General features: G+C 41.2%; 1 protein-coding gene across 1 annotated transcript in view; it reads left to right on the forward strand.

The window, feature by feature from the left end:
• Window positions 1-20,188, forward strand: part of LOC125481791 (solute carrier organic anion transporter family member 4C1-like) — a 115,506-nt gene that overhangs the window by 55,195 nt on the left and 40,123 nt on the right. Inside the window, exons 4-5 of the mRNA XM_048593698.1 lie at window positions 4,175-4,271; window positions 12,669-12,790. Coding sequence (XP_048449655.1) covers window positions 4,175-4,271; window positions 12,669-12,790 — 219 coding nt within the window. The remainder of the gene's footprint in view (window positions 1-4,174; window positions 4,272-12,668; window positions 12,791-20,188) is intronic.

A 20,188-nucleotide genomic window follows, 5' to 3' on the forward strand; every position in this document is an offset into this window, starting at 1 on the left:
AGAATGAGAAACTTCAATTATGAAGATAGATTGAAGAAGTTGAGACTCTTCTCCTTGCAGAGAAGAAGGCTGAGAGAAGATTTGGTAGAGGTTTTCAAAATCATGTTTGGGACAGGCACTGGCCTAACCAGTGATGCCCACATTCCCTTGAACAAATAATAAAGAAGGGATAATGAGGGGAACTGGTAGCAAAAGCAAAGACATATTTACATCTAAAATTTTGGCATTGCTCATTTGCAAATTGTAGTCCACGGTCTGACACTACAATGTCTGGAATCCTAAGTAAGGAATAAATTCTTTTAATAAATTGGATAACTATATTTGCGGCGATAATAGACATATGTTTAAATTCCATCTATTGTGAATATCAGTCAATAACTATAAGAAAGAATTTCATTTATCGAAAAGAAATCCATGCCCTGATGCTTGCATGGTTTGATGGAAAAGAAGAAGTGTGATTATTTTTATTCTTGGCTATTTACAGCACATTTCATGCAGTTAACAATAATTTCTATATAGTGAGTTTTCCAAAAATTTGAAGTTTTGGAAGAAAGTGAAGTCAAAGTGCTGTCCTTGAAACTAATCTCTTATTGAAGATTATTGAGTCATCAATAACCATGAGGTGTTTGTGCTGTTTAAAGAACTGACATAGTATTAGATGTTTAGCTACGTAGTTTGGCCATTCATCGAGACAATATTTTTAGTCTTGACTACATTCTTTATCGCATTTCTGGTATGTGTTAACTCCTGCAACTTTCTTTCAGTAGTTATTAAGTTCTGAGTGATTGAGAACGTGCAGGCTTCAACCCACTTGACGAACTGTTCATTTCCAGTTGATGGTATCCTTGAGAGTGCATCTGCTATGGTTTGATACTTGCCTTGTACATATTCGGTGATTGAACCATACTTCATAATCTGAACTGTTGAATTCTGAGTGTCACGTTAGCAATTTCTTTCATGTTCACTCAAGTGACCAATGGTTTATGGTCTGTTTCAATTTTGAACTGTAATCTGATAACATAATAAAAATCTTTCCACACGCTCATTTGACAGTTAAAACTTCTTTATCTATCATTATGAAATGCTGTTCTGTCTCTGATAATAATCTAGATGCATAATAAAATTGATCTATGCTTGCCATCTTCCTGCACTTGAAACAGTGCTGCCTCCTGCAGACAATACATTTGCCTACACTATAATCAGTAAATTTACAGAGTGCTAAGATTTCTGAAAATTCTAAAACTTGTTTAATCTTTTCAAAAAATTTTTCTGGTTCATATTCCAGCACCTTCTTTCATCTTGATGCCTTTAGTGTCCAGAAATCATTTATTTCTTTCTTAAATATCTTCAATGATTTGGCTTCCACTCTCTTACTTGGTAAAGAGTTCCACTGGTTCACCATACTTGCAAGTAGTCTGTCCAGCTCTATCAGAATTGTATACATTTCAATGAGATCCTCACTCATTTTTCTAAACTTCAGTGAATACAGGCCCAGAACCAGTCTCTTCTCATTTGACAAACTTGCCATTCCCGGAATCAAGCTGGGGACCCTTCATTATGTTTCCTCTATGAGAAGTACATCTTCGGTAAGGAGACTAAAACTGCACATAGTACTCCAGATGCAATGACATTAAAAACATCAAGACATCCTTTTGGAAGCCTTCTTATAATTAGACCAACTTACCACCTGCCTTCCAAACTGCTCACTGTGTTGCATGTTTGCCTTCACCACTGTACAAATACACCCAGGTCCTTTTGTACATCATCATGTTTTAATTTATCACCATTTCATTAATATTTAACCATTCTATTTTACGTAAGTTCACATTTATCCACATTATTCTGCATCTACCATGCATTTACCAACTCAGTCAATTTGTCTGAATCACCCTGAAGGAATTTCATCCATAAGCCCATTGGATGGGTCTCACAATCCACTGCTTTGTTTAATTGAATTAAACCCATGCAGGCTACTATGGAGATATTTGAATTTAGGACCATAACCGGACCCAAACATCGTCTTGTTCGTATGGTAACTGATGAGATTACTCCTTTTTAATGCATCTTTTCTATTTCAGTTTTAACTTTGTTCAGGAATATACAGATAGGAAGTTGTCTTGGCATGAATAAGCAAATTGATTAGCATCATCTCACAGGGTGATGTGACATCTGACCAAATTTTCTCAATCCTGAGAACCATTTTGGAAATTTGCTTTGAAATTAATTCCTTTGTCCAGCATCAGTTGTCTCATCAAATCAATCTCAGTTTTAAGCATACCTTTCTACTTAGTAGTGGATGTTCTTGATTCTCAATAACAGAGAGATTCAAGGATTTCTTGGTCTTCATTTCTGAGTAGGCCATAAGACATAGGAGCAGAATTAGGCTGTCTGCTCTGCCATTCGATTATGTCTGGTATGTTTCTCAATCCCATTCTCCCGCCTTCTCCTAGGAACCCATGATCCACTTATCAGTCAAGAACATATCTATCTCTGTCTTAAATACATGTAATAACTTGGCCTTCACAACCCTCAGCGGCAATGAATTCTACAGATTAACCACCCTCTGGCTGAAAAAAATTCTTCCTCATCTCAGTTCTAAAGGGTCATCCCTTCACTCTGAGGCTGTGCCCTTGGGTCTCCTCCTTAAATTTACTCAGAGTTCTGACATGCCCTGCACTCTGAAATAGTGAATTCCATTGATTCATGACCCTTTGAGAGAGGCAATTCCTTCTCATCTCTAAAGTGTAGCACTTAGTACTGGATGAATTAGGGTTAGTAGACTGGATGTGTTATTAACCATATGTTGGTCATGCCACTGTAGACCACAACTGCTGAGTATTCATCCTCCCTCCTCAGAGTGCTCTGTAGCTATTCAGTGAAGACCTCGACCCTTGTACTAGAGAGACAGTAATCATTTTGACTTATTTATGCAGCTGCAGTAACATCTGTCTATTTCCCTTACTATCAAAACCACTCTTACAATTGGTTTGAGAATGGGATTCATTCAGGGCTTTCTGTACTAGATGTCTCTTCCTCTGATTTTTCAGTAGTCATTCCCTCTCAACTGCATTCTCCTAAGTTGTGGGGTTATTCTATCAACAAAGCTTTCAATCACAAATTTACTGTAGTGACACCAGCTCCTAATCACGCTACCAAAATCAGAGTTCAAGTTGCTGCTCTTCCACAAATGGCTATCCAGATCCTGCAGATCCCTCATAGCTCATGATGCGCACATGTAAGGTCAGAAAATCCAGCCATTTCTTTATTTATGTACAATCTTTTCTGTTGTTAATAAGTCTTACTAATACTCATAACCCTATGCTGTTAAGAACCTTTACCAATAAATCATTATAACACTTAACGCGCTTTACTCATATTAATAAACTTATTCAGAATTTTAAGGTGAAAGGTAATACTCAGCAGTTACTCACTTGTTATTTCTTATCGTTACTGAATCTTTTCAGTTTCAATCTGCCTGCTGTTTAGACTGGATCTCCTCCCTTTGTGCATCAAATTTTGTTACTCACTCGAATTCCCAAGTTCATACAGAATGTGTTGTTGCACTCGGTGACGAGCTGTTCTCTTTCTACTTAGTGACTTGGTGTGCTTAGTAACACCTCCTGTATTTATTCTAGCCGAAATTCAACTGCCCTGCATCAATACTGCTGGCTAGAAAAAACTAGTTCAAGCTAGCAACCTAATTAACTAACGTGACTGAAAGGAAATTGTAGTTAACTGCTGAAAATACTAGATGAGATCTTAGAAAAAGATGAACACTTAAAAGTTTCCTTACTCAGCAAATTCTCAAGTTCACACTGTGTGTCTGGCTGTACTCAGTGACAAGTTGTTCTCTTCATGCTATAACTATAATAACAATTTGCGTTTTTATAGCACCTTTAACATTATAAAAGGCTATGATGCTTCATGGAAGCTTATCAAATATGGAACCACACAGGGCAGATTTCTAGGAATTTTCAAGGTATGTCTAACAGCAGTAGAGTACAATAATGAACAGAGGGCCTTAGGAAACAAATTCTAGAGCATATGGCCCAAGCAATTGAAGACACAGTTAATAGTGGTGGCGCAATTGAAATCACAACAAAATTAGGTATTTTCAAATTATTATTGTGTTTATAACTTTATAATTAAACATACTTGCTGTCACAATCTACAGGTATTGGAAGTGGTATGTCAGTTCTGGGCCCTGCGTTTGGATATATCTTAGGTGGTCAGTTGCTGGACATTTATATTGATGTCAATAGAATTTCCAAGTAAGTGGATTTTTATTTTCTTGGATTTTTATGTTCTCTGCTTAATTGCTGATAATCAGGAGGTTGACAGGTTGATGCTTAATAAGATAAATCTGCAGCCAAGCCATTTCATGTGATATTGTTACAGGTATTCTTACAGGAGCTTTTTTGAAGTGAATTGTTTTTTGTGATATTTAGCAAAGAAAACAATTTCCATTTCACTGTGCACCATAATGAAGCCTCTGCTTGTCTCCCACTCTTGAATCCATTGTCTTCCTCTTGTTGTCTTCTATTTTATCATGTCCACCTTTTGCTTTGCCTTGGCTAGAATTTCCAACTGTTTAGAGATGACAAAGTAAAAATTTATCCTTCTTTCTTCATATCTCTCTCACACATGAATTTCTCTTGTTATTATCTCTGCATCTCTTTTTCTGTTCCTCTCATCTTCTGTTGTTTTTGCTTTCTTTTTATCCCCATTTCTGCATCTCTTCCATTTGTTATGTGCCCTCAAGCATGTATCCTTTTAATAATATACTTAATTTATAACCCTTACTTCTTTCAAAATTGGCTCATGCTATAACCTGACCTCAGTCAAAACCGGCTTGGAGCTTGGTGCTGATACAAGCAGGAGGGAAGCGTATTTTTGTTGTATAATTAACATCATTTATTTGTTATACTGATGGCTGATACAGATTATATAAAAATAATTATATGTTATGCATTTTGTATATAAGTAATGTGATTTTATTATTCTGAGTTCTGAGGAAAGGTCACCGGACCCAAAATGTTAACTCTGATTTTTCTTTACAGATGCTGCCAAACCTGGTGAGCTTTTCCAGCAACTTCTGTTTTTGTTCCTGATTTTTATTATTAGTTGATTATGAGTCAGTTCAACAGAATTTGTCTTTAATCTTCTTGTCTTACGTACATTCGATTTGATGTATAAAGTGAATGTATACATGCATTTAAAACATTTATTGCTGGTAATTTGTTAATTGGATATTGATTGTGCATTGCTGAAAAAGACATATTTTGTCAAAGCTTTTCATCTTTCACTCATCAGCTCAGATAAAATGTATTATCAAGAAGCGTGAGGTGATGCCTATTGGCCAAAGCAATATAAAGTATTGGTGCAGCCCTGAAGGATGTGTGGGAATAAAGGGATCTGCGCATGCATGTCATCAATCTTGAAGGTGACAGGAAATATTTAGAAGGTGATTAGCAAAATACATAGGATCTTGTGTTTCATAAATAGAAACAATGAGTACAAAAACAATGAAGTTATATAGTGTTTATAAAACTCAAATATGGCTCCAATTCTTATATTATTGTTGATTTCTGGAAACCAGACTTAAGAAAGGATACAAGAGTCATTAAGAGTGTGCAGAGAAGATTTACTACAATGGTGTGAGAAAGGAGAGATTTTGTAACAACATTAGATTGAAGAAACTGGGATTGCTCTTCTTAAAGCAAAGAAGATTGAGTGGAAACTTGTCGAAGGCGTGTAGGATTGCAACAGGTTTGGGTAAGGTAGACAAAGAAGGGAATGTGAGGAGGAATTCTCTTATACAATGAGGATAATAACCTTGAATTTGCCAAATGGTGATAGTGATAACAATCAATGATTTCAAAATGGAATTGGATGAGCATTTGAATGAAATTAATTTACAAGGCTACAGGGATAGCAGGAGAAGTCGGATTAACTAGATTATTTCAAAGACAGCCAGCATAAAATCAACAGACTGAATTGGCTCTTCCTATTACAGCACTAACTCCAAAGGGTTGATTTTACACCAGCAAATTGGATGCAATGTCCTCTGCACTCTCGGGTAAAATTTGGCAGGATGATGTTAGGTCAGCAATTCAATGTCACGATTCCACTCTCCTACAACACAGAAGGTGTGTGGACGCTGGATTTGGGATTTTACCTGTTTTGTTTTAAAAAACTAAAGATCAATGGAGCTTGTTAACTACTAACTGACTAATTTTAGGTTTATCACTTCAGTTTTTGTTAGGTGCAAGGGAAAATATTGGAAGTGAGTCTCACCAGGTAAGAGGAGGTGGTGCAAGAGTGGTTAAACCGTTGCACATTTAGCCGTGGAATCTATTGGTGAAAGTGGCATCTTAATGTCTGTTTTTATTTTTGAAGAAATGAAGTGATGTTTTCAGCCTGAGAAGAAAGAGTGGGGTGTCTCTGTACAGGGACATGGTAAAGTTTAATGACTCCTGTATTTCAGCTGGAGCTCTTGGTCCCTCATCAGGTCTATGATCTCTGGAAGAGGCTGTTCCTCCACTGTGAAGAAAAGAAGGAGTAAAGGAAAAGGAGACAGTGGAGAGCAGCTGTCCAGGGATGTTTGTATCATGTAGCCCAGCAGTTGAGGGTCCTGTTGCTGCACGTAGGCCAATAGAACACAGACCACAACAGCAGGTCGGCTAAAATAGGGAGAAAATGCTATCCTATCCAGACACAGCGTTCAGGCAAAGGGTGACCTACCTTCAGCTGTCAGAACATCAGAACCTTCCCAGATTGGGTTTCTCCGGAAGTCAGTGACATCCCTCTGTGAAATACTTGTTGGGGAGATTAATTTAAATTGCATTTGTGGCCTTTCTCTATTGCTGCTGCTCTCAAGATAACAATTCCCTTGAATTTTTATGCACCACATTGATTGCAGGAAAAGAGAGCCCTTTGCAGAATTCTCAAAATACAGCAGATGGTTGCATCAAGGTGGTGACAGTTGCATTAATCATAGACACAGATCAGTGATCCTTATGTCCTTTAGCCTGGGATGATGTTGACAGATGTCCTCTGGTTGTGAGGTCCTTGCCAAAGTGGGGGGGTCTCATCTGCTGCAGTACGCTGAGGCATTTGTGTTAATTACAGAAAGGTGGAGGAGATGTCCATTTCAGGACTGTCCCAAGAATGCTCCATGATTGAGATAGCTGCTCCTCATTCATCATCCTAAGGCTCATTTCACACTCACTCTGTAAGGATTTGAGTGTGAACCCTTTTGAGGCTCCCTCCTTCTCCTCAAAACTTAAAGTTGGTCCCTTAGGCTGGAGCCTGCAGTTCTGAGGTTTCTATTCCTTTTATTCATTTATGGGATGTGGGATCACTAGCAAGGCATCCCAATCGCACTGGAGAAGGTGGTGATGAGTTGTCTTCATAAACCGTTGCAGTCCATGTGGTCTAGGGACATCACAGTGCTGTTAGAAAGAGAGTTCAAATATTTTGACCCAGTGATATGAAAGATAATTCATATATTTCCTAGTCAGGTTGGTGCTTGGTTTGGAGAGGAAGACGTAGATGATGTTCCAATGCATCCAATGCCTTTGTCCTTCTGGGTGGGAAAGGCGCTGTCAGAGGACGTTGGTGTGGAACTCGAGTTCATCTTGTGATGGTACGTACTGTGCCACTGTGTTCATTGTTGAAGGCAATGAATTTTGAAGACGGTGATGTGGTGCCAATCAAGTGGCCTGCTTTGTCCTGGATGGTGTCAATCATTTTCAGAGTTGTTGGGGCTGTGCTCATCAAGGCAAGTGAGATTCCTGACCTGTGCCTTGTAGATAGTTGATAGGCATTTGAATACAGGCGGTGAGTTATTTATTACCTTGATAGGCATTTGGGGACAGGCGGTGAGTTATTTATTACCTGGATAGGCATTTGGAGACAGGCGGTGAGTTATTTATTACAAAATTCTTGGCCTCTGACCTGTTCTTGTACCCACAGTATTAATACAGATTGTTCAGTTCAATTTCTGATCAATGGTAACTGCTAAAATGTTACATTTAATGTTAGAACTGCTAAATTGGGAATTTAGTGATGGTAATGCTGTCGAATATCAGGGGAAGATATTTAGGTTTTCGCTTGTTGGGGATGGTCATTATCTGTTATTTGCCACTCATCAACGTAAGTCTGGATGTTGTCCAGGACTTGTTGCATAAAGACTCAAATAGTTTCAATATCTGAGGAGTCACGAATGGTGCTTAAACATAATATAATCATCAACAAGCATCCCACTTCTGACCTTTTGATGAAAATGAGGTTATTGATGAAGCAGCTGAAGAATGATTAAGTCTAGGACATTAGCCTGAGGAACCCCTGCAGTGATTTCCTGAGACAGATGATTGACCTCCAATAACCACAACCATATTGCTTTGTTCCAAGTATGACTCCAACCAGGGAAAGTTTTCTCCCTGATTCCTGTTAACTCTAAATAAAATAAAAACTGTAGATGGTTGAACTCAGAAACAAAAACAGAAATTGCAGAAATAATTTGCAGGTCTAGCATTTGTGGAGAGAAGGCAGAGTTAATGTTTCAGGTCCAGTAACTCTTCAGAACTTATTGTAGCCAGGATAAGGTTGGTACATATGCTGAAGATAGCAGGCAACCCAGATCTGGTTGTCTGCTGCTTCAACACGCCATTGGGTTCCCTGGCCAACATCTCTGTCTCAGGCTTGCTGCACTGCTCCAGCAAAGCTCAGGGCAAACCGGAAGACCAGCATCTCATTTTCCACTTGGGGACCGTACTGACTTCAGGAGTCAATACAAAGTTCAATCATTTTGGGACCTGATTGCCTTCTCCCATGTCCTTACCCCAACACCCATGAATCGCACCTTGACATCGCCATGGCTGTTACCACAACCAACCCATTGTCAGCTACTAATCGTCCCCATTACTAGCTATTGATTCTCCTAGGCTGACCATTACCCATTCCTTTGCTGACCAACCACTGTTCTCTTTCTCTAGGCTCCATCCCTACCTATTGTTTACTCCAATCCTTCCCCCCACCCACCCTACCTTCAGCATATATATCTTTTCCTAGCTATAATCCTTCTTTATTTTCAACTAGAAAGTCAATTTTTATTTTTATCATCTACACATTTCTTAATCATATCCTTGCAGTCAAATTAAAATCAATACAAATGCTACAAAAACCAAGAGACAAAAGACCATTCTCCAGAAGCCTATTGATTGGTTGATTTATTGATTGATTGATTTATTGTCGCATGTATTTTATTACAAACACAGTGAAAAGTGTTGTATAGTGTTGCTACTCTTCAGTGCCATCATAAAACACAGAAAATAAACCAGAACACAGAATATAAAGGAAATAAAAGCAGTAAAGTTCAACTTTACATTTCCTTCTTGTTAAACAGCATTCCAATCACAAAAGCATCCATCAACTATCTGAACCATGTACCTTCTTTCTTAAATAAGGCCAAAACTGTACATGGTTTTGGAGGGTGCTGTCGAAGGCTCCTTGGTAAGTTGCTTGTATTGTACCCAGGGTCCCCCATTGTAGCTTCCTATTAATGAAATGCAACATGTCAGATGGCGTTGAGTTGCAAATGGATGAACAAATTATAATGAGGCTCTGCTGTCAACATCCGCAGGATATCTACATCTATTGAGCGACACAACTGCAATTTGCTGCATTCTCCCTGCCTGCTGCTTCTTGCCAGTATCTTTTGTTTTCATTTCAATAACATATTGCTAAAGTAATTAAATATTATAGTGAAGGAAAGATTTAGTATCATGTTGTAATATGATATGATGAGAAGGCCTTGGTAGAATACTGCAGCAAACCTTTTTGAGCTCATCTAAGAGCTCCCTATAGACTGTGGTAAAGGATGAATCACAAATAGGTCTCAGCAGAAGAGGCTCATGGCCTTCACAATAGGATGCAATTTACTCCATCTCAAAATATAGACACATTGACACATTAACTATTATGAACAGGAGGCAGGCATTACATATGAGTCTCCATGAGGAGACTTCAACTACTGTCTACATGAGCTGCCTAAGAGTATCCAAACTATGCTGAACCCAGACTGGCTGATGCTGTACCCAGTGCCTGTACCCAGACATCAAACCGAATGGAGATTATTCAGATTAACCCTTTCATATTCATTCCCTTATACAACATGCCATACCTTTAAAATAGCCTTATGAAGATTCTGTGTTGAAAAGATTAAAATCTTTTAAGATTAAAATCTTAACCTTATATTTTAAATGAAAATTGCATACAGCTAGCTAGGAAAGATAGCCGGGCCCATGTGGAGCAGTGGTAGTTTACCTGCCTCTGAGTCAGGAGGCCTGACTTCAAGTCCTACTTCCTGCAGAGGTGGATAATAACATCTCTGAACAAATTGATCAGGAAAATGTCTATAATTGATTGAGTGAGCAAATGAGATAACCAACAGAAGAAAAAAAGAACTCCCATTACACAGAACAAATGACATTGTGCACACTGTCAGAGGGTCACCAGCGTGCTGGGAAATAGCAAGATTGAGAGCAAAGATGCAATTACATGGGGCAGCATGGTGGTTCAGTGGTTAGCACTGCTGCCTCACAGCGCCAGGGACCCCGTTTCAATTCCACCCTCGGGCATCTGTCTATGTGGAGTTTGCACATTCTCTCCGTGTCTGCGTGGGTTTCCTCCGGGTGCTCCGGTTTCCTCCTACAGTCCAAAGATGTGCTGGCTAGGTGGATTGGCCATGCTAAATTGCCCGTAGTGTTCAGGGATGTGTAGATTAGGTGGGTTATAGGGGGATGGGTCTGGTTGGGATGCTTCAAGGGTCGGTGTGGACTTGTTGGGCCGAAGGGCCTGTTTCCACACTGTAGGGATTCTAAAAAAAAATGTTAGGAGAAAATCAAAAGAAAAAGAAAGCGTCACTGAATGAAATGAATTGTACTGCATATATTGTCAGTCTTACCTATTATGGCCCTGAAATGATGATAGAATCATAGAATCCCTAGAGTGTGGAAACAGGCCTTTCGGCCCAACAAGTCCACACCAATGCTGACAGCACCTGACCCAGACTCATCCCCCATAATCTACACATCCCTGAACACTATGGACAACTTAGCATGGCCAGTGCATCTAACATGCACGTTTTTGGATGAGGCAGCATTGATAGCCACTGTGATACCGTGCCTCCCAAGCTAGAAAAAGAGAGGTCTTTACTACTTGTTGAGATTGAAAAGGAAGAGAAGGAAAAGAATTGGTACTATGCGCAACTTCAAAATCTCACCAAGACGATTGATAATCTCCCTCTCACAGAAAATGTAAGTTAAGTTGAATTTCTGCTGATTGTATCCACAGGGTGGGGGGCACGGTGGCTCAGTGGCTATCAATGCTGCCTCATAGTGCCAGGGACCCAGGTTCAATTCCACCCTCAGGCAACTATCTGTGTCAAGTTTGCACATTCTCCGTGTGTCTGCGTGGGTTTCCTACCACAGTCCAAAGACGTGCATGTTAGATGCATTGGCTATGCTAAGTTGTCCATAGTGTTCAGGGATGTGTGGATTATGGAAATAGCCATTGTTTGTCCAAAGGAAGGGGTCTACTGACTCCTACTTTGGAATCTCCAACATATGAAAGAACTGTTGTTTCCCTCCTCTTTTTCTGATCATACCTTCAAACACCACTCATCTCTGAAACTGTAAAAATCACTCTCCACGAGCACAGTAGTAATCATTTCGATCCAAATTTGGATGTCCTTTTGATGATACTACCCATTACAGTTTTTGAGAAGATTTGTAGCTCGGATTGTTTATGCGGTTGTTGACTTGCTCACCGAGCTGGTAAGTTTGTTCGCAAACGTTTCACCATGCCAGGTAACATCATTAGTGCGCCTCCGGTGAAGTGTCGGTGTTCTGTTCTGCTTGTTATTTATGTGGCTTGGTTTGTTGGGGTGGGTGGTATCACTTCTAGATTTGTTTCTTAGTGGTTGGTGTATGGGGTCCAACCCTACATGTTTGTTAATGGAGTTCTTGTTTGAGTGCCAGGCCTCCAGGAATTCTCATGCATGTCTTTGCTTGGCTTGTCCTAGGATGGCTACGTTGTCCCAGTAGAATTGGTGTCTCTTTTTGTGCATGTGTATTGACCCTAAGCCAAGGCCTAGTGTCCACATCACCAAGTAAAACCTGGCAACCTTATTGGCCAGTTTGTGTTGCCTCTTATTCAGGGCCCTAATTGCCCAACAGATGTTATCGGCCTTCCTGCATCTTCGCTCAACTTCTACCATGATGAACTTGCCCCTTTCACTGGGGCCTGCAAGCCAGGGCCAGGCAAAATCCTGAACTTGCCTTTAAGTCAGAGTCGATGGTTTTTCTTTTCAGAGACCCAGAGTGACTGCCACTCCCAATGACTCAGACTGGAGATGCAACACCGATTTGATTGGGGTGGAGTCTCAGAGGCTATACATCAGTCAGGTAGCAGGGACTGTGTCACAATGAAAGATTCAGGAATGAAATCCCTTGGCAGAACAAAAGAAAGAACCAACAGAATTGTTCAAAATTGACGAGCATTGAGCATTATATTATATAGTTCTTGTTTTATATGCTTCTATAATGTAAAATTGGGATATTATCACAACGTTCTGATGATAAAACATTGAATTTAATTTTTAGAGTTCCTTTGATGCCAGATGACCCTCGATGGCTTGGTGCTTGGTGGATTGGGTTTCTTCTCTGCTGGATACTGGCCTGGTGCCTAGTTCTACCTCTGACTTGTTTCCCAAAGCACTTACCAGGTAAATCTCATAATTAATTGATTTCAAACACAAAAAATACCTGTTCATTGCAAGACAAAACTGTCTGAAACCAATCGTGAAGTGCTACAGAACACCGACACTTCACCGGAGGCGCACTAATGATGTTACCTGGCATGGTGAAACGTTTGCAAACAAACTTACCAGCTCGGTGAGCAAGTCAACAACCGCATAAACAATCCGAGCTACAAATCTTCTGCCCACCTATACATTATTATGAAGTGTGCTTTAGATCGGGCATTGAAAAACATGGAAGAAAATGATGGAAAGAGTGATCAAACGGACTAAGAACTTGGATAACTGAGTTTAAAACCATATTATTCATTTATATTTCTGTGTGTAGATTCAGTTTATAGAATTAAATGATGCAGTGGACAACGAAGAAGGTTACCTCAGAGTACAATGGGACCTTGATCAGGTGGTCCAATGGGCCAAGGAGTGGCAGATAGAGTTTAGATAACTATGAGGTGCTGCACTTTGGTAAGGCAAATTGGGGCAGGACTTATACACTTAGTGGTAAGGTCCTGGGAAATGTTGCCGAATTAAGAGACCTTGGAGTGCAGGTTCATAGTTCCTTGAAAGTGGAGTCACAGGTAGACAGGAAGTAAAGAAGGCATTTGGTATGCTTGCCTTTATTGGTCATTACATTGAGTTATAGGAGTTGGGAGGTTGTGCTATGGCTGTACAGGACATTGGTTCAGCCACTTTTGGAATACTGCGTTCAATTCTGGGTTCCCTGCTATAGGAAAGATGTTGTGAAACTTAAAAGTGTTCAGAAATGATTTAGAAGGACTTTGCCAGGGTTGGAGGGTTTGAGAAATAGGGAAAGGCTGAATAGGCTGGGGCTATTTTCCCTGGAGCATTGGAAGCTGAGGGGTGATGTTATAGAGGTTTATAAAACCATGGGCGGCATGGATAGGTTGAACGGTCAAGGTCTTTTTTCGAGGGTGGTGGAGATCAAAACTAGAGGGCATAGTTTGAGATGAGAGGGGAAAGATTTAAAAGGGATCTAGGGGGTAACTTTTTCATGCAGAGGGTGATGCGTGTATCGAATGAGCTGCTGGTAGAAGTGGTGGAGGCTGGTATAATTACAACATTTAAAAGGCATCTGGATGGGTATATGAATAGGAAGGGGTTAGAGGGATATGGGCCAAATGCTGGCAAGTGGGACTAGATTAATGTAGAATATCTGGTCAGCATGGACGAGTTGGACCAAAGGGACTGTTTCCATGCTGTATGATTTTATGTACTTTGTCCAATAGGAAAGTGACCTATAATGATCCAATTGACTTCAAATTTTCCTGGGCTCCTTGATGTAAATGATATATTTTGGTGATGTGATCTGCATGGTTGAATTGTTGAAGTGCATACCAACTGTGATGTGTGGTGTGAGATGATCAGTTAAACCATTTGAATGGGAGAAGTAGGTTATAATTGACAAGGATTTTCAATAGATTAGTGATGGAGATGTAATGAATTTATTAGTGAGTGAGACTATTACTACACCTGGTAGAATGGTATTTGATGATGAACTCTGACTTTGCTAACTCATGTGGATTATTCAGCTTCCTTCTACATTGCATTCAGGTTTTCCCAGCTGGCATTGACTTCTATTGGTATCTCTTTAACATGTATCAGCAATTCCTCCTACCATCTGATGGTACAAGACGTCTTTCCTTTGCTTTAGTCTCCCACAAGACCTCTAGTACAACATGAAAAAACTTGGTGCTAACTCTTTATCATGGTCAGGCTTTGTTGAATCTTCCACAGCACACTTGAAAAAACAGCCGCAAATTAACTCCTCTTTAAGGGCAGCAGAGTGACTTTAAACAACACTAGGCAATCATGCTAATAGGCCTCTTGCTGACGCATGCAATCAATGAACAGTGTACAAGGTACCAGTTGCATGCAGCAATCAACTTCCTACACTGCAGTCATCAAGCACAGATTAATTGCACATGTTGGTCGTTGTGCCTATTATCCAATTTAGCCCTCACTATCCTAAGTATGTGTTCAGCTTTCATTTTCTAAACTTTACCTCAATCCTCTGCTGATTAGATAACTATTTCATCTAATATCTGCAATTGCTTATTACAATCACCCCAAAATATTTTTGTAACTGAGCTGATGGGCAAATACAAGGCTCATCATACATGCTAATTTAGTTACTGTTCTGGTTGCCCTGCTATAAGGAAGGATATTATTAAATTGGAGAGAGTTTAGAAAAGATTTACCAGGACGTTGCCAGGAATGGAGGGTATGAGTTGTAAATTTAAGCTGAGTGGGTTGGACTTCTTTCACTGGATCGTAGAAAGTTGAGGGTGACCTTATAGAGGTTTATAAAATCATGAGAGGCATAGATAAGGCGAATAGCAAGGGCCTTTAGCCTATGATAGGGAGTTCAAAACTGGGGGACATATTTTTCAGGTGAGAGGAGAAATTGTTAAAAAGGACATGAGGGGCAACTTTTTTTTACACACAGAGGGTGGTTTGTGTGTGGAATGTACTACCAGAGGAAGTGTAGATGCAGGTAGTTATGACGTCTAAAAGATTTGCAGGAATACGGGCCAAATGGAGGCAAGTGGGACTAGTTTAGTTTGGGAACATGGTCGGTGTGGACTAGTTGGACCGAAAAGCCTGTTTTCAGTCTAAGTCCGTCCCTCATTGGATCTTGACATTAATAATGACGAATTGTATCCCTAATATTAATAATACATGACATTGTGAAAGGTATTATAACAAAAATGCCTCAGGTGATATGAGAAATAAAATTTCTTTGGAGCATAATTTTGTTTAAATACTTGCTGTCTTGCAACTTAACAAATAAATAGTGCACTTTTACACTTACATATTTACAGGGATATCAAGAATTGATTTCAAATTCACTATTAAACAGTTTAACATTAAGAGAACGATTGCTGAAAAGGTAGGTTTCTGTATGTAACTTATGAGCATATGTCTCAGTAACCAGAAATAAATGTAGCAGAGAGGATGCAATCTAACCAAACTACTGTACAGTTGCATTATGACTTATTTCAATTATTGTTCTGTTTGTTTTGATCATTTAGTTAAACATTCTGCAACCAATATGCAGCCTCATGGCTCAGCATATCTCATACTTTACCATTACCGCAAAGCCAGAGGATCTATCCTGGTTCAAAAAGGAGTGCAGGAGACCAGGCCAGATACAGTACCAGGTTTACTCATAAGTCAACCTGGTGAAGCTACAAAACAAGACTACTTGCCTCCCAAACAGCATAAGCAGCAAGTGATAGGCAGGGCTAAGTGATTTCACAATAAACTGATCAGACCTAAGCTCTGCAGACCTGCCACATCTAGTTGTAAGTGGTGGTGGGCAATTAAACAACTTGCTGGATGAGGAAGCTCCACAAATAACCCCATAACCAAAGATGGGGGCGTCCTGCTCATCAGTGGAAAAGGCAGAAGTATTCGTAACAATCAGCAGCTAGAAGGGCTGAGTGGATGATCCGTCTTGGCCTCCTCCAGAGGTCCCCAGCATCACTATTCTTCAGCCAATTCAATTCATTCCACATGATATCAAGAAATTGCTGGAATCTCAAGATATTGCTACATTCCAACAATTGTACATAAGGTGTGTGTTCCAGAATGTGCTGCATCCTTAGCCAAGTTCCTCCAGTAGTGCTATAACACTGACTGCTGACTAAATGGACAATCACCAGATATTCCATAAAGACAAAAAGCAGGATAAATTAAACCCAACCAATTACCATCCCGTCAGTCTTCTCTCAATCATCAGTAAAATGATGGAAGATGTCATCAAGAAGCACTTGCTGGGCAATAATCTAGTCAATGGCACTCAGATGGGTTCCACCAGGGCCACTCAGTTCCCGACTTCATTACAGATTTGATTGAAACCTGGACAAAAAAGTTGAATTCTAGAGATAAGGTGACATTTGACTAAGATTGGTAACAAGGGGCCCGAGCAAAACTAGAGTCAATGGGACCTGGGAAGAAAACTCTCAACTGGGTGGAGTCATACCTAGCAGGAAGATGGGTATGGTTGTTGTACATCAATTATCGCAGCTCTAGAACATTTGTGCAGGAATTCATCAGGGTTGTGTTTTAGGCGCTACCATCTTCACTTGCTTCATCAATGACTTCCCCTCCATAAGGTCAGAGCTGGGGATATTCACTGATAATTACACAATGCTTAGCCATTTGTTTCCTCTCAGGTACTGAGGCAGTGCATGTCCAAATGCAGCAAGACCTGGTCAATATCCCGGCTTGAGTTGAAAAATGACAAGTGACTGTAGTGCCACATAAGTGCCAGACAATGACCATCTCCACCAAGAGAGAATCTAAACTTTCCTCCTTGATACGAACTGGATTAACCATATAAATATAGTGCATACAACAATAGTTCAGAGGCAAGAAATCCTGCAGTGAGTAATTCACCTTCTCAAAGCCTACTCATCATCAATAAAGGACAAGTCGGGACTGTGATGGCATACTCGCTACTTGCCACCTGAGTGCAGCTCCAACAATACTGAAGACATTTAACATCATCCAAGACAAAGAAGCCTGCTTGATTGGCACTACATCCACAAACATTTACTCCCTTCATCACTGACACTCAGTAGCAACAGTATTTTCCATCTACTAGATGCAAAGATTCTCCAAGGCTCTTTAGCACCTTCTAAATCCAAAACCACTACCATCCAGAAGAACAAGAGTTTCAGATACGTGGGAACACCGCAACTTGCAAGTTGCCTCCAAGCCAATCTCCATTCTCAAATTATATTATCTTCCTTCATTGTTCCTGGCTGAAAATCCTGGAACTCCCTTCCTAACAGCATTGTGGGTCTACCTACAGCACATGGACTGCAGTGATTCGAGAAGGTAGCTCACCACCAAGTTCTCAAGGGATTAAGAATGGGCAATAAATCTAGCCAAGGCAACAATACCCACATCTAGTGAATGAATAACAAAATAAAACTATGATGGCCTCGACAATTACTGTGCCAGATTAGGCAGCATATTGATTGTTAAAATCCGAAAGAACTGTGGATGTTGTGAATCACGAACAAAAACAGAAGTTGCTGGAAACTCAGCAGGCCTGGCAGCATCTGAAAAGAAAAAAATCAGAGTTAACGTTTTGGGTCCGGTGACCCTTCCTCAGAACTTGATTGTTAAGTCTACTTTAAGAGCATCTTTCAGCTTTGTCCTCTTCTTTTTTCCATTCTCCCTCAATTGTGCTACTGTGTATAAAAAGAAGTATTTGGCACATGGCAGCATATTAAAATCTGTTTCAATTATAGAGTCATAGAGTTATACAGCACAGAAACAGACCCTTCAGTTCAACCCGTCCGTGCCGACCAGATATCTTAAACTGATCTAGTCCCATTTGCCAGCATTTAGCCCACATCCCTCTTAGCCCTTCCTATTCATCTACCTTTGCAGATGCCTTTTAAATGCTGTAATTGTACCCACCCCCCCCACCACCTCCTCTGGCAGTGTGTTCCATAAACACACCACCCTCTGGTGAAAAGATTGCCCCTCAGGTCCCCTTTAAATCTCACCTTAAACCTATGCCCTCTAGTTTGGGATTCACTTACCCTGGGAAAAACTTTGGTTACTCACCCCATTCATGCCCCTCATGATTTTGTATACCTCTATAAGGTCTCCCCTCAGCATCCCAACGTGTCAGGGAAAAAAGTCCCAGCCTATCCTTATAACTCAAACCCCTCAGTCACAGCACCATTTTCTTGCTGAACCTGAATCATCCTAGCCATCAAACCTGACTGCCCTGCTGACCAATTGTCTCTGCCTGCTCCTGCCCCACTGAACTCATCTCCGCTTATCTTGACTCTGTTTTCTCCCCCCGGTCCAGGAAATCCCCACCTACGTCCAGGACACCATCCATGCCTTCCATCTCCTCCAAGACTTCCAATTCTCACACAGATGGCCTAAAAGCCTTCCGCTTCTTCCTCTCCTTCAGGCCCAACCAATCCCCCTCCACTGACACCCTCATCCACTTGACAGAACTCATCCTTACCCTTAATAACTTCTTCTGTAACTCCTCCCACTTCCTACAGACAAAGGGGGTGGCCATGGGTACCCGCATGGGCCCAAACTATGCCTGCCTCATCATAGGATATGTGGAACAGTCCCTCTTCCGCAGCTACCCTGACCCCATCCCCCACTTCTTCCTCCGCTACATCGATGACTGTATCGGAGCTGCCTCATGCTCCCACGAGCAGCTTGAACAGTTCATCAACTCTCCAAACACCTTTCACCTCAAACTCAAATTCACCTGGACCATCTCTGATACCTCTGTTCCCTTCCTGGACCTCTCTATCTCCATCCCTGGTGACGGCCTCAAAACCGACATCTATTTCAAGCCCACTGACTCCCACAGCTACCTGGACTACACCTCCTCTCACCCGTCCTCCCATAAGAACGCGATCCCCTACTCCCAATTCTTCTGCCTGCACCGTGTCTGCTCTCAAGATGGGGCGTTCCGCTCCTGCACATCCCAGATGTCCTCTTATTTCAAGGACCATAACTTCCCCCCTCCCATGATTGAAAATGCCCTCAACCGCATATCTTGCATTTCCCTCACTTCTGCCTTCACATCCCCTCCCCCCAACAAAAATAAAGACAGAATCCCCCTTGTCCTCACGTATCACCCCACCAACCTCCGCATCCAACATATCATTCTCCGCCGCTTCTGCCACCTATAATCTGACCCCACAACCAAAGATATATTTCCCTCACCACCCCTATCTGCCTTTCACAGGCACCGTTCGCTCCATGACTCCATTGTCTGCTCCACACTCCCCACTAGTCCCACCATCCCTGGCACCTTTCCCTGCAACTGCAGGAAGTGCTACACCTGCCCGTACACCTCCCCCCAACTCACCTCCATTCAAGACACAAAACAAACCTTCCATATCAGACAAGGGTTCACCTGCACATCCGTCAACTTGGTCTACTATATCCGCTGCTCCCGATGTGGCTTCCTCTATATTGATGAGACCACACGTAGACTTAGACCATTTCGTAGACCATTTGCGTTCTGTACACGACAAACAACAACACCTTCCAGTTACCAACCATTTCAACGCCCCCTCCCACTCCCTGGGTGACATGTCCATCCTGGGCCGCCTCCAGCGTCACAATGATGCCACCCGCAAACTGGAGGAGCAGCACCTCATGATCCGCCTCGGGAGCCTACAGCCCAATGACCTAAACATGGAATTCACCAGTTTTAAAATCTACCCACCACCGGCCTCATCCTATGTCCAAGCCTCCCTCTCATCCTTGCCTCCTTGCCCTGACACAACCTGTCCATCTTCACTCCCACCTATCCGCCCCACCCTCCTCACTGACCAATCC

The sequence above is a fragment of the Rhincodon typus genome, chromosome 3 (genome assembly GCF_021869965.1).
Source record: "Rhincodon typus isolate 14 chromosome 3, sRhiTyp1.1, whole genome shotgun sequence".
In the NCBI taxonomy this organism is placed as follows: domain Eukaryota; kingdom Metazoa; phylum Chordata; class Chondrichthyes; order Orectolobiformes; family Rhincodontidae; genus Rhincodon; species Rhincodon typus.